Source organism: Myotis daubentonii, chromosome X, assembly GCF_963259705.1.
Source record: "Myotis daubentonii chromosome X, mMyoDau2.1, whole genome shotgun sequence".
Classification (NCBI taxonomy): domain Eukaryota; kingdom Metazoa; phylum Chordata; class Mammalia; order Chiroptera; family Vespertilionidae; genus Myotis; species Myotis daubentonii.
In genome coordinates, this window is record NC_081861.1 from 63,067,134 (window position 1) to 63,081,816 (window position 14,683).

General features: G+C 36.7%; 1 protein-coding gene across 5 annotated transcripts in view; it reads right to left on the reverse strand.

The window, feature by feature from the left end:
- Window positions 1–14,683, reverse strand: part of DIAPH2 (diaphanous related formin 2) — a 936,081-nt gene that overhangs the window by 317,506 nt on the left and 603,892 nt on the right. For all 5 annotated transcript variants that reach the window (XM_059679396.1, XM_059679395.1, XM_059679394.1 and 2 more), the window contains one exon: window positions 5,347–5,472. In XM_059679396.1, coding sequence (XP_059535379.1) covers window positions 5,347–5,472 — 126 coding nt within the window. The remainder of the gene's footprint in view (window positions 1–5,346; window positions 5,473–14,683) is intronic.

Below are 14,683 nucleotides of genomic sequence, written 5' to 3' on the forward strand. Positions count from 1 at the left end.
TATATGGCATTTACATTACAAAGTATGGCTCATCATTTCACAAAAATCTATTACTGTCATGCTCTCAAAGGTGATTAATGTTACTCTGGTTGAATAATATGTGAATTTTTTCATCTTTTTAGAAATTATTCTCTTAATAAATAATAGTGGGGAAATTAACATAATTGCAGTGCAGGGCAGACCCCCTGATCTGTTTTGAATTATCTGGTAAGGACAATGTGCTTACTCAGTAAGTAGATTTTTAACCACTTCAAATGACTCTCCCTCCTACTATGAGTAAATCCCAGGTGTTGATATTAGTTGACAGGGTGTTAATGTCATTAGAGTTCTGTCAGCTCTTCTTGTCAATGTGTTAATGGTGCCCCTGCTGCTCAGTCACTCCCTGTCCTCCAGTTGGTGAAATGATTTAGCCAGCAGTCAATCAAAAAGCTAAGCTGATTGGTGCAATAGACAGCCCTGCCATTGACAAAATCTGTGTGAGTAAATGTGGTAAGAAATTTGTCAATAGAATATAAGCAGTAAGGTCAACATTGTGTTTAATGTGCTTTTTCGACAGTGGAGGATGTGAAGAATAGATCAGGACAAATATTTAGAAGTCCAAGAAGCTCTCCTTTAACAATGGCCTCTCCAGTCAGAAAGAGGAAGGAGCAATAAGTAAAAGTTATGCTTTGATTTAGAAGTAAGAAAAGAAAACCTCTCAAGAAGACAAAACCTGTAAAAATTGAACTCCACATATACTGTCAAGGCAAATAGTCCATTCAAATAGACCCTCTCAGGTCTCTTAAGCATGAGTTATTTTTTAAAACTGAAACTAGATGTGATTCTGAACCTCACCCTACCAATATTTGCCATCTGTGCTAAACACTAGCACACACTACGTAATTCCTAGTAACTTAACAAATAAAAAGAGCCCGGCGGTGTGGCCCAGTGGTTGAGCATTGACCTATAAACCAGATCATGGTTTGATTCCGGGTCAGGGCACATGCCCAGGTTTCAGGCTCAATCACCAGTAGGGGGCATACAGGAGACAGCCGATGGATGATTCTCATCATTGATGTTTCTATCTCTCCTCTTCCTTCCTCTCTGAAATCAATAAAAAAATATATTTTTTAAAAGTTTATTTTAAAAAAATTAAATAAAATGAGATAACCCCTAGAAATTAGTGAATGAAAAACAAAGGACTATGGCAAATAACTGAGTTGTTGAAATTATACTGACCCAACCTGAGCTCACAATGACTCAGAAACAACTGTGGTCAATTTTATTATCAGACATGGAAAATAATAAACTAATATTTTTTAAAACTCAAGTATATAAAATTAGGCAATGTGTGATATACAGTATAAATACTCAATAAATGAGAGTGAATATTATCATTTTTATAACTGACAAAAAAGAATATAGATTCTATTTCAATCCACCGTACAAGCAGTAGAGCTAAAACTTCCAATACTATTATGATGAGCATATCAGCATGAATACTAAGCATTTTGACTTTAAAAAAAAATTAGAGAAACAGCAATAATTTCCTCACAAATTTTATCAAGATGTTTGAACAATTAGCATTTCAATATATAGGGCTATTATATCCATGATAGACCATCCCCCTTGATCCTATAATGAGGTATAAGAGAATTTTCCCCATTTCTTCATGTTTTGTAGTCTTATACAATTAGTTTTGCTTATTTTACTCTTTCCATATATTTTTTTTTGAGTCATTAAAAGGCTCAGAACAGGCCTCCGCAAGATGTACCACTTTGGCATGTGGATTATTTTAAGCTAAAGGCAATCAAGACCCTGTGGCTCAATGGAAACTTTGACTTCTCCCTTAAAAAATTTAAATTGGGGGTGTGCAATAAGAGTAATCACCAGAGATAACTTTTTATGACATACATAAGACTTCTTTTTTAAAGTATATATTTTAATTGATAATTGATTTCAGAGAGGAAGGGAGAAAGAGATAAAAAACATCAATGATGAGAGATAATCCTGGATCAGCTGCCTCCTGCATGCCCCCTCCCACTGGGGATCGAGCCCATAACTTGGGCATGTGTCCTTACCAGGAATCTGGTTCATAAGTGGACACTCAACCTCTGAGCCATACCAGCCAGGCAGCAAACTTCTAATTACTAAACACCTGTTCTTATTATCATTCTATGAATGGCATTCCCCCCCTCTGAAGCTCTGGAAAGGCATGTTCCTCATTCCTTGGCTCAAGATGCCATATATGCTTCATTACTCTTTCAGTCTCTAAATCGCTCACATATGTAGGGTTCCCATATGTACATATAGAATTAAATTTGGTTCCTTTTCTCTTGTTAATCTATCTTATGTCAATTTATTTATTAGACCAGCTGGGGGAACCTAGAGGGGTAGAGTACAATTTCTTCTTCCCCCACATTAGGAACAAGCAACCAACTATGGGCAGAGCAAGGGAGACAGAGCTGATGAGCTTCCTTCTAAAGCCACTGGTTATGCTTCTGGAGGCAGGAAATAGGCTGGGTTGCTCCATTCAGAGGAGAGGTTTCATTCTTTTGTAATTGTTGTTCAATTTTTTGACATTTACTTTGTAAAGGTGAGATTATCCCTTCTAAAACTGATTACAATTTACATGCATGCTCTGAAAAAGTGACTCAATGTTACTTAAGTTCCTGAGATTTATATGAAGAAAAAATGTATAACTATAAGCACAAACAACTTCTATTTAACAATATCCCTTTTAAAATCCTAAGTAAAAGTAAGAGTTTGGACAAGATGATCTACATGGTCTCTAGCTATAATACTCTGTGATTCAACACATACTTACTCAGTGTCTACATATTACTACGTGCTGCACAGTATGAGGGGCACACAGATATTAACACACCAGACATGACCTCAGCCCTGGGGACAGCAAGACAGAGAAGTGTGGACATGTAAGACTGTCAACAGCTAGAGGTCAAGTTTCCTATAATGTGCAATGTTGTATTTTCATGGCCTGGCAATGCCTAGCACACTATAAGTGTTTGATCAATATTATTGAAAGAGTAACGGTGAACATAGCAGGCTATGGGACTTAGCCCTATCTGGAGATTTGGTGAAGATTCAATTTGTATATTCAATCTATATGTTCTCTGGCCCTCATGCCATTGCTGCTAACTATAGCTTTTCTAAAAGCCCACAGGCGTGGCAGTGTTATTCAGTTTTTGAACTCACAGTGCTTATAAAGAGATTACAGCTTAAGTAGGTAAGGTTACTTTCAAAGGAAGCTACTCCCATATTTGTGCTTGTAGTTTTCAATTTAAAGGGCCAGTGACCTGAAGCCACACAATTTATTGGCAGTGGATAGAAACAATGGAAAGATCATTCAGTACAAAGTATCCTTTACTTGAACTAGAATCATGGTTCTAATTTTAAAACAGAGTCAAATATCCCACCATAAAATATCCTCTTTTGAATCTGCCAGAACAGTAGAAAATATTAAGTATGCACCAGAATTTATATAACATATATACATATGATGATTATGCATTTTGTTTGTCATTTTCTAGAAGTTCCAAAGTTTCAATGATAGACCATAGTCTTCCAAGGGAAGAACAAATTATTTGAGTAATAGTTCTATCATTGTAATTCATTAATTTGGAGTTTTTAACCAGCTCAACTCAATATTCGAACTTTTTCTCTATAATAAATTGCTGTATATTTTATTTGTTATTTTAAATATGATATGCAAAGTTACAGCCCCATACATTTTAATATAGTTTTCAATACCCTTGTAGACAAATAGTCACACTCTAGTGCCCCCTAAATGAAGAATAACTATTCATCTGTAACACAGAGATACAGAAGGCTCTGGATTTTCATTTTAAAGTGCTTAATTATCTGCATAAAGAGAGAAATAAAATAAAGAGTCCAGGCCAAGTTCATGAGGGTTTGAAATTTCTTTTTCTAAACGAGCAACAAAGACTCCTCAATGGTGCAAGCTGTTATGTGGCCACAAGCCAACTGTAGAAGAAAATGTTGAAAACAGGGGGATCAGGAATTAAATTGAAATATATGATGCAAGAACCAAACTCAAAATTTGAAAAATGTAGGTGGTGTATTCAGCCACAGGACAATATTAACATATTGAAGGAATAATCCAATCAGCAATAAAATTAAATTTGCACATTAAGTATTGCAATGTGGGCAGTTATATAATCCGAGGTTATTTTTGAGGATTTCCTGCCTCGTCACTCACAAACATGTTTACAATATTCCTATTTATGAACGTACTCAGCATCACTAAAGGCCCACACAAAACACGGTATTAATCCCCAAACCAAAAACGGAGAATGAAAAAAAATTGTTTTTCATGTAAATCTGATGGCCATTCTCAAGTAAATCATGTTCAGTACCATAACTTACACATTGGGCAGGAAAGAATGCTTATCAGAGAAGGAAAGGCAAGAGATTTAACCTTGAAACAAGGTAACTGCCATATAGTTGTTGAAGGAATTTACTTATTATCAGATAAAGAATTTACAGTATTTATTCCCTCTCGAGATATAAAATAGTGAATCAATCTGCAGTTCAAGATATTTAGTTAAACCCAGAGGAGGAGGATATGGCTTTAACTTTTGAAAACCAAAATAGGAAGACAAACAGCTCTAATGTAGTTTATCTTTAGACACCAGATTTAACATTCAACAATTCAAGCTAAATGCTATTTCTCAAGTTCTCCGTTCATATATTTAATTTATATGAGTATAACATATGTAAAATGGAAGTTGAAAACCACTTATCAGGAAAGCTTAAAATTACATGGATAGCTACTATAATTTATTTAAATATATAATCTACTGATCAATTCATCTATTCATCTATCCATGTATCCATTTGATCCTTCACAATCCTTTTAGTCTACTGATATTAGTCATCCTCTGGTTGCCCTTGAAAAATCCTGCACACATAACAAAGAAACAAAAAAAAAGGTCTGACTAAACAACTTTTCTCCGTTGATCATTTCCTTTAAGCAAATGGTTACATAAGGAGATTCTTTGTTTTGTTTTAGGTCTAATCAAGCCTCATAAGACTTACCTTGCATATGTTGTGGGCCTTCAAATGAAATTCTTCTTTGAGAAATGGCACTGTTTTCTTATATAATTGTTCCCTTGGCTACTCTACCTGGCTCAAAATATCCTGAACTAAAATTTATGCTGCTAATATAAAAACAGCCTATACACAAATTCATCCAGACAGTGTGAATAAGACTAAGTTTAGAACGAACCAAATAGTAAATATACAGACAGACCAGACCGATAGACACTGACACACACACACACACACACACACACACACACTAACAAAATACTTAAAGAAAGGATATAGTCATCTTTTCCACGAATTTATCATGTGGATCTTCTGTTTGGGGGAATTTCTTGATGTCACGTTCCAGATTAACAATCTGTTGTTCCATTGCTGCAAGGTTGCTCTTGAGAATTTGAGCTGAAACTGAAGAAAAATATGCAAAGTCTTTAGAATATTTGGCCAGGTATTCCAGAAAAAGATTAAAAGAAAACAGTATTAGTTAAAGTATTTTTTTAATATGGAAAAAAGTTTCATGAAGTCAACTCACATTTTTCTGAAATACTGCTCATAAAAATTCCACTCTCCATGAAATAAGAGAAAATGTGTAATATAATATACCAAATCATCAGGTTTAATATGAGAATGTCACCATTTTATTCAGTCATTGGTTCAAATGAATCTATTTCTATTTAAATTTATTGGTGGAATTCCTAATATTTCATTCTTTAAAATCTAATTTGTAGATTAAAGAGAAACTAAGGTTCAAAGAGATCTTATTTTATTAATATGTCTTGGGTATATAAATGATTTAAGGTTAAATTATACAAAAGGATCAACTATTTTTCTTTGGTTGGAATAGCCTAGTTTTTACAAACCAACATCTATGGTAAAAGTTCCATTCTCATAGAGAATGTGAAAAATTCTTTTTTCATACCCACAGAGATGTGAAAAATAACTGTTGATACATAAGGAGAATTTAGAGCAAAACCCAGCAAACACATATGTGCATACATACCCACAAATCTTCAGCAAGCCTTCAAACTCTATCATCAGTTGCGTTAATTACCCCTAACATTCTTTGCACTTTTTTTCTCTCCTCGTTGACAACCAATAATTTTAAGTATTGTATTCAAACTGTTCCAAAATACACTTTCCAGATCTCTCTGATACCTTCTTTTCACAGAGGGACTTTTCTTTAAACTAATGTTATTTTATAGATACTCTATTATTGCATGATGATCAATTATATACAAAGACGTTTCTATCAATATCAATGGCATCTGGCAAGGTTCTAATTGGAAAGACAAGGTAGGTATAAGAATTTGATAGGTAGCCTGTGAAAATGGTTCTTAAACTCAGACCTCTGAAACACTGTTCTTTTCATTAAAGAACTATGAAAGAGAAATAGAATAATATTAAAATTCTTTTTAAAGTAAATTTCAGCTCACTCTGAAGTGTATTGAAATTACAATGAAAAATTCAATGATATCAAAAAAAATCAATCCCCTGGCAAATTTTGGCCAAACTCTCCTGATACAAAATCCTCACACTGACTGCATACCTTTATGACTCAATTAGAAGAAATTAACTTAATTTACAAGGAGGTTCAAGAGACTGAAAAATCAAGCACCAATACTAAAAACAATTTTTTTCTTATTAATCTGTCAGTTCAAAGAGCTCTGTCCAAGTTATTTCCATTTGTTTAGATCCAAAAAGCTTGAAAATTATTCTTTATTGAAGAAGTCTAAAAGAGTTTTGTCTTGCCCAAAATTCGCTAATGGCTTAGCCATTATTGCTTGCTGTATTTAAAGGATAAGTTTTCTGTGGTGGAAATCATTCTCTCTGACTTTAAAACTGAATTATTTTGCCCTATCTGGTTTGGCTCAGTGGATAGAGCGTCGGCCTATGGACTGAAGGGTACCCTGGTTTGATTCAGGTCAAGGGCACATTCCCGGGTTACAGGCTCAATCCCCAGTAGGGGGGTGCAGGAGGCAGTCGATCAATGATTCTCTCTCATCATTGATGTTTCTATCTCTCTCCCTTTCCCTTCCTCTCTGAAATCAATAAAAATGTATTTTTAAAAAAATTTTTAAAAACTGAATTATTTTCTTTACTTTTTAAAAATTGTTGCTTAATTCTTGCTAATCACTCAAAAGGTTTCTCCCAACCCGTTTGCTTGATTGAAAAACTGAAGATATAAAATTGACCAGTTGTTTGCCGTTTACATTGCATGGGTGAAATAAACTCATGATAACTTTCTGCTATAAGCAAAATGTGCCCAAAGGCCAGGCTGAGGTCACAATAGTAATCCTCCTACTAAAAGCAATAGTGACCGAGCAGTAAAAAGGGGAGGAGGAAGAGGAGGATCCATCTTTTGATTGTTCCGTACAGAAAGTCTGAGCACATTGCTATGCACACAAAAGTCTAGATATCCCAAATAATGAGACAATATTTTTAATCCAGAGAAATTACTTTTCACCTTAAAGTTAAATTCTGAATAAAACACTACTTTCCAGACACCTGTCTTCCTTAATTTCATATGTCAAATCCTTAGTCCTCTATAAATCCCTCCAGAGCTCTAGTCCACATACTCCAGCATCTATAGGCATTTTTGTTTTTTAAGTGATCTTCCACATGTTACCTTCTGCTTTGAACGGGAATTATTGTTTCGTCTACATAAGCACAGTCTCTGCTAGAAAACCTGAAGCTACTTAATGGTAAGATCCATATCTAATTTTTTGCTTTTCCCTCAGTACTTATTTAATGCATGGTCCTCCACAAATGTTTGTTGAATGAATATGCATATTTCAACACGTTTTGGTTCAGATTTAAATTTATGCCCATTTCTGCAACTGAATGTGCACACAGGGGTTAGATACAGTCACAATGACTGAAAGCTACCCTACCAACTATGATGTGAGTATGGAAAGGAAGCAGAAAGTTGACATCTGTCTAATGCTATGTAGAGGAGGCAGGGTTGCAGGAGGTGCTTAGACAAATGAAAGTGAGAAACTGATACAAGAAAGAGAGATAAGAAATATCTTTCTTTATTAGGCTGCACTATTCTTCCCCTCTAATGAATTATTAATATTATGTTGAAAAAAAGAATAAAATACTGGTGCTGTAATAATCCAAGGATTTCAGCCCACCGCATGCATATCTGTGGCTGCATTAAGCCAGCAATACCATTATAGAAAATGTACATCCTTAAATTGGTGGAATTTTGGTATCTTAGAGGTAGAAATGACATTAAAGGGCATTTGGATCAGCCTCTCCAGTTTTATAAAAACACAGGTTACATGTTGTCATGGTCTATTGAAGGGAACTAGTTTTACCACCCAGAAGCTGCCTTTTTGGGACACCAATTTTAAACTGTTTATTAAGAAACAACACTCAGAAATAACCTTTTACCCTCCCCTTTTTTCTGCCCAAGCGATTCAGACAGTAAAATCTGCTTTAGGATGTTGCTTTAGCCCAATCTGAATTAAGTACGGTACACAAGAGGGCTTCAGCCCTGGCCAGTATGGCTCAGTTGGTTGAGTGTCATTCTATACACCAAAGGGCTTAAGGTTTGATTCCTGCTCAGGGCACATACCAGGTTGCGGGTTTGATCCCTAGTTGTTTGGGGTACATATGAGACAACAGGTTAATGTTTCTCTCTCACATGGATGTCTCTCTCTCTCTTTCTCTCCTCCTCCCTTCCTCTCTCTAAAACAAAACAAAATAAAAACAAGAGGACTTCATACAGGGACCTGTTAACTACGTAGCCCTGTGTCTCCCTGCTTCTGAGTTACCTTGAAAGAATGTTCCTGCCATGTATGTTCTGCTCATCCTCAACTACCTGTAAATCTCCCATTCTCACTTCTGAAATCTAATACCCCCAACCCCTCTCCTTTGTACAAAATGCCTTATATATTCAATGTTGCCTCACTGTCCTTGAATTTTCATGCCTCTGTGAATTCCCCATGCTCATGTCTTAAACATTTGATTTTCTCCTGTTAATCTGTCTCTGTTAATTTGATTATTAACCCAGCCAGAAGAATTTAGAAGGTTGGAGAAAAAGTATTAATTTGTCTTAGTCCGCACACCAAGCTCCTAGAAAAGAGTCCAAGACACAGCTTGCATGTTAATGATACCTTTGTAACTAACCTGGTTATTAATTAACTGGAAAGGTGCAGAGGGAAGGCCAATAGCACAGGCATGCCACCTGTGCAGCTTTGCCAGGAAGCCGCAGTTTAACATTCCCCAGGCCCGTTCCCTGAAGATCCTGGGGGAAGGGACTGGACAGGGGAGAAGAGACACAGGCCCAGTAAGGTCTGAGTGACAATAGGGAAGGCGCTTGTCTGTCAGTCACAGGTAGGAACAGGACATTGGCCAGAGTAGGTGTGGCCACTGCAAGTACAGGAAGAGTTGAGATACTTAAGCTCCTAAACAAAGGAGTTTGTTTTCTTGCCTCTTGCTCACACTTGACTCCTGACTTGCTGGGGTCTCATGCTCCTGATATTTGGCCACATGGCCCACAGCCATGTGGACCCCACACAATGGGCTGATGGACTGTAACCAGCCTCGGACTATACCAGATGCAGGTCCACCATGCAACAGCAACTTTGGACACTGGCTCCGCTTCTACCTCTGATGAATACCCAGCTGCACATCTTCCAGGACTGGATTAAGGGAAAGGGGATTCTAGAAACTGAGAGATGTAATTCCATGAAAATAAAGCTTTCTACCTCATTTCATCCTCCCGTGGGGGCCTCTGGAAATGCTTATTCCAGTAGCAGCCCAAGAACCCCATTCCCACTAGCAATGGAGAAAGACAATCCACGCATTTCTCCCATAACATTAAGACCTTATTGGGGGTGAGAGTGTGTTGCAATCCGAGGGAAACATGCCTGATGGAAAGGGGAAGAAAACAAGAGGGTAAGTTACTGAACTGACCACAGCTTTAGAAAAAGCACAGCTGGTTGCTTAGTATCCCAGGTTGTCTCCCTCAAGGCCAAACTAATGGGCGTGTGACCTGTGCAGTGGCAAAGCCCCCACGCCACCCCCATCCTTACAAGGGCTCTGTACTTGGTTTAATACTTTGTTGCTACCATTTTTAAATTCTCAATAATATATTAAATGGGGTCCTGCATTCATTTTCATTTTGCATTGGGACACAATAACCATGCAGTCAGTTCTGGTCTCCAAATAAGAAAAGTGAAACAACTACAACTTGGAAGAGCTGGTTAGAGGGGGTGAGAAGTGCACCTGCTGGCTCCTCCCCACTTCCTATTCTCTCATTGGTGAAAGTCTCTTTCAAGGGGTGTTAACTTCCGGCTCTGGCTGGGGAGTAAGAAAAGTGGCCCAGACTTAGAGGTGAAATGGCACAGAAGGGGTGCCCAGTGAACCTAAGCTGGTGCAGAAACGAGATCAACAGGGGATTCACTCTATCCTAAAATTATATAATGAAAATATTGACAGTTGCTATAACTAAAAAAATTTGTTCACTTATAATCAATATCACCCTATTGAGTTTTTCTTACCCATCAGATTAGACCTCATTTTGCCTTGTAGCCACACTGATTAAGTCTACTCCCTATTTTACAGGAAAGGAGTCATTAACATCATCTTAATCTTCCCAGGCTACAAACACTCAGTTCTTTCAACTAGTTCTCTGAGGGTAGGGTTAGTTATTACATAGGCTCTTAAGTATTAACTAACAGTTACTGAGTACTTACTTTGTGCTAGACATTATTCTAAATATATATATATATATATATATATATATATATATATATATATATGTTTTTATTGATTTCAGAGAGAGGAAGAGAGGAGAGATATAAACATCAATGTTGAGGGGGAATCATTGAGAGGCTGCCTCCAGCACATTCCCTACTGGGGATCCATTGAGCCTGCAACCCAGGCATGTGCTCTGACCAGGAATTGAACCCTGACCTCATGGTTCATGGGTCAATGCTCAACCACTGAACCACAATGGCTGGGCTAAGTAGTTTTATATGTTAATTCATTTAATCCTCACAAAAACTCTATGAGGCATATACTATTCTAAGGCAAGGGTGCCATATGAGCCACATGATGTCTTCTCAGGAAATTTTAAATGTAAGATAGTATCTCTTATACCTGGAAGGCTAGGCAGTTACAGTAAAATCTGTACCCATTGGCACCAAAGCAAATTACTTATATTGACCTTGATTCTTGTGGGGAAGCAGAGACTTGGTTGAAGTTTTAAGGAGGACATTCCCTTACCAACTTTCCAATCAAGTCTCATGCTTCCCCACAGATTCTAATATCTGCCATACCAACTACTCGCTGGGTTACCTTGAGCCAGTCATTTAGCCAATCTGGGTTGTCATTTCTTGGTTTGAAAAAATGAAAAGAATAATACCTTCCTTAAAAGGCAGTCATTCCAGTTATATGATTTGATGAACAAAGTTCTATTGTTATAACTGGTATATAATAGATAATCTATAAATATTCATTTCATATTTCACAATCATTTCCCCATACCTTACTTTACAATAGACAAATCCTTACTGTCCATGTGCCAGGAAGAGTTAAATAACACTTCAGATGCACCGGAATAACAAATGAGCAGTCATTCCCTACTTGCTATCCTCTATGGCCTGATTTAATTTAATATTGGGCTTCTTTCTAATCAAGAGAACTAAGCTTAGATTGTGTTCTCTTTGTAGGTTTTATAGGGTACATGGAATTTTAGGTCTGCGAACCAGTGACAATTATACTAATGAACAGCCAATTTATTAGAGATACTAGCAAGTTCCATATTTAAAGAATATTTCTAGAACTTAAAACCTGTAGTCTATATTTCTATAGAGACATTTAAAAGTTAGTCTTTGGCTTTCTAGACTTGTCTAAAAGATAGCAGATTTGTTTAAGGTTTACAAAAGAATTGACATGCCTGAATATTTACCTTGAATATATTTGGTTCAATCTTACAAGTGGGGAGTCAATGTTGATTAGTTAACTATTTAATTAGGTCCTGACCTATATTACCTCTAATATTTCTTGATTGTGTGTGTGTTTGTGTGTGTATGTAAGAGAGAGAGAGAGAGAGAGAGAGAGAGAGAGAGAGAGAGAGAGAGAGATTTTTATGAAGGGGAGGTATGTAGGGTACATGGAGTTTTAAGAACATTTAAATACCAGACGGGTTAAAAACGCTTGTCTCCTGCATAGCATCACATAGCATCAGCCTCAGGGTATGTTTCTGTGCCTGTCATTCTATTAGTTCACTAATATAAATTAGGGAGAATTTAATGACAGTGCAAACATTTTCTATCTGAGTAAATTCCCACTACAGGCATTTTCAATGACTGATTAGTCATTCTGGTGGCACTTTAATTTTTTTCTCTCATTTCATTTTTTACATCTGCTACTGAATTACTGAATCTAAATTATAACACTAAAAATTAAATTATAACTATCAGGTTCTTTATTATAGCTTTCTTCCCTGTATTTCATAAATAACCTTTTAAGCTCAGTATACTCTTGAGCTATATGTAGGGAGAAACTTTCCCCACAAATCTTATTCATCCACCTATTTCAGTTGCAAAATATACATATACAGGGGAACCTCCATTCTCTAACTTAATTCGTTCCGAGAGGCTAACACACAATTTGTTTGAAAACCGAATCATTTTTTCTCATTAGAAATAATTTAAATTGAATGAATCTGTTCCAGACTCCCAAAAGAAAAAAAAAATTCACAGCACAACTTCCTGAAATGTTAACAAGGAGAGGTTTAGCAGTAAACTGACTCATACTCGAGCATTCTCTCCTTTGTCACCCAATAGATGTGTGACTGATCATACAGGTATGAGCATGAAAGGGCTGTCAGGTCCAGAATCAAAGTTTTGTTCAACAATCCAGAATCCCTCCCCCCATGAACAACTTGGCCAAAAACCTTTTCCAGATGGGACACATATGACACCAAGGTTTGACTCTAGATTTTTCCTGGTTTCAAGAAAATATATGACAGTGGCCTGACCCTCATCCAAAAGATTTTAAATGACAGACTTGCTCTAATTCATAATTTTAATGAAGTTAAAGTATAAGGTATGCCCTGGATGGGTGGGTCCAGTACTTGGAGCATTGTCCCATGCACTTGTGGGTTTGATCCCCATTGGCACACACAGGAAGCAACCAATCCATGTTTCTCTCTCACATTAATGTCTCTTTTTCTCTCTCTCTCCCTTCCTCTCACTTTAAAAATCAATAAAAACATATCCTCGGGTAAGAATTAGAAAAATATTTTAGCCTGGCTGGTGTAGCTCAGTTGGTTGAACATTGTCCCATACACCAAGAGGTTGTCAGTTTGATTCCCAGTCAGGGCACATGCCCAGGTTGTGGGCTCCATCCAGCTGGGGGCATGTGGGAGGCAAGCTATTGACCCCTCTCTCTCTCTCTCTCCCCCTTCCTCTTTTTCTAAAAATCAATAAACACACACACACACGATTTTTAAATGGAAAGATTCCTCAATTACATAGTATATAAAAGAACCGTTATGCATTCAAGAGAAAAAAAAAAGTACTCTGATGACATTTTCCAGACCATGTGCAGAGTGTGTAATTTTATGTAAATATAAAAGCTTTTCCAGGAACTTGAGGATTCTTTTTCTCTGAATTAAATATTTCTATTAATTTTACCCATTGACAAAGTAACTGAGCACTTCCTACATCTTTGCTCTAAGAAAGGCCAAGTAGAAATCTACTCTGGCAAGTCTGTATGTGAATAGGCCCAAACATGATTATAAGTACCCTGTAATTTTCTTTAACTGAATATATTTAGTTGAAGAATTACTATCAGCTGAGGCGCACAGCATTAAAGGGACTCATGCAGAAAGCATATATAAAAAGACAAGGACATTACAAGCAGCCTGAACAACAGGCACAGTTGTATTCTTTCTCAAGTGCATTTATAAGTTAATAGTTTCATTCTATATGAATGCTGTGCATGGAAATGAAGCAAATGTGTTTATATAACAACAATAGCAAAGCTCATCACTGTGGACTTCTTAGGCCTTTGAAAAAAATAAGTGGAAATGGCACCCAAATAAGAAATTTCCGGAATGAAAAGAAAAATCTTTTAGAAAATGACTCATTATTGGAAGAAAAAAAAAACTGTTAAAAAGAAATCAATTTAAGTAGAAGAGTTATTAAATAAAATTTAAAAATATACATCTGCAATATGTATTCACAAACACCATCACTTGCCCCTCTAACTTGCGCCCTTGGGGATAGGGGCAGTTCATAACATGGCTTGAACTGATGCTGAGCGCAAAGGAATTTCCATTAGAAATCATGAAAAAAATGCTTTATAAACCATAGAAATGTTTAACTCCAAATCAGGTGTGGGGACCATTTTTCTTCCAAGGGCCATTTGGATATTTATAATAACATTTGCAGGCCATAGAAAATTATCAACTTAAAAATTAGCCTGCTGTATTTGGTCAAACATTTAACTAACTCACCCCTGATGCCTTGGCAGGGCCAGGCCAAATGATTTGAAGGGCCTTACGTGGCCCGTGGACCTGACATTCCCCACCTCTGATATAAATGCTTCACTAGCATATTTCAATGTGTGGGTTTGCAACTGCACAAGTGTTCAACCT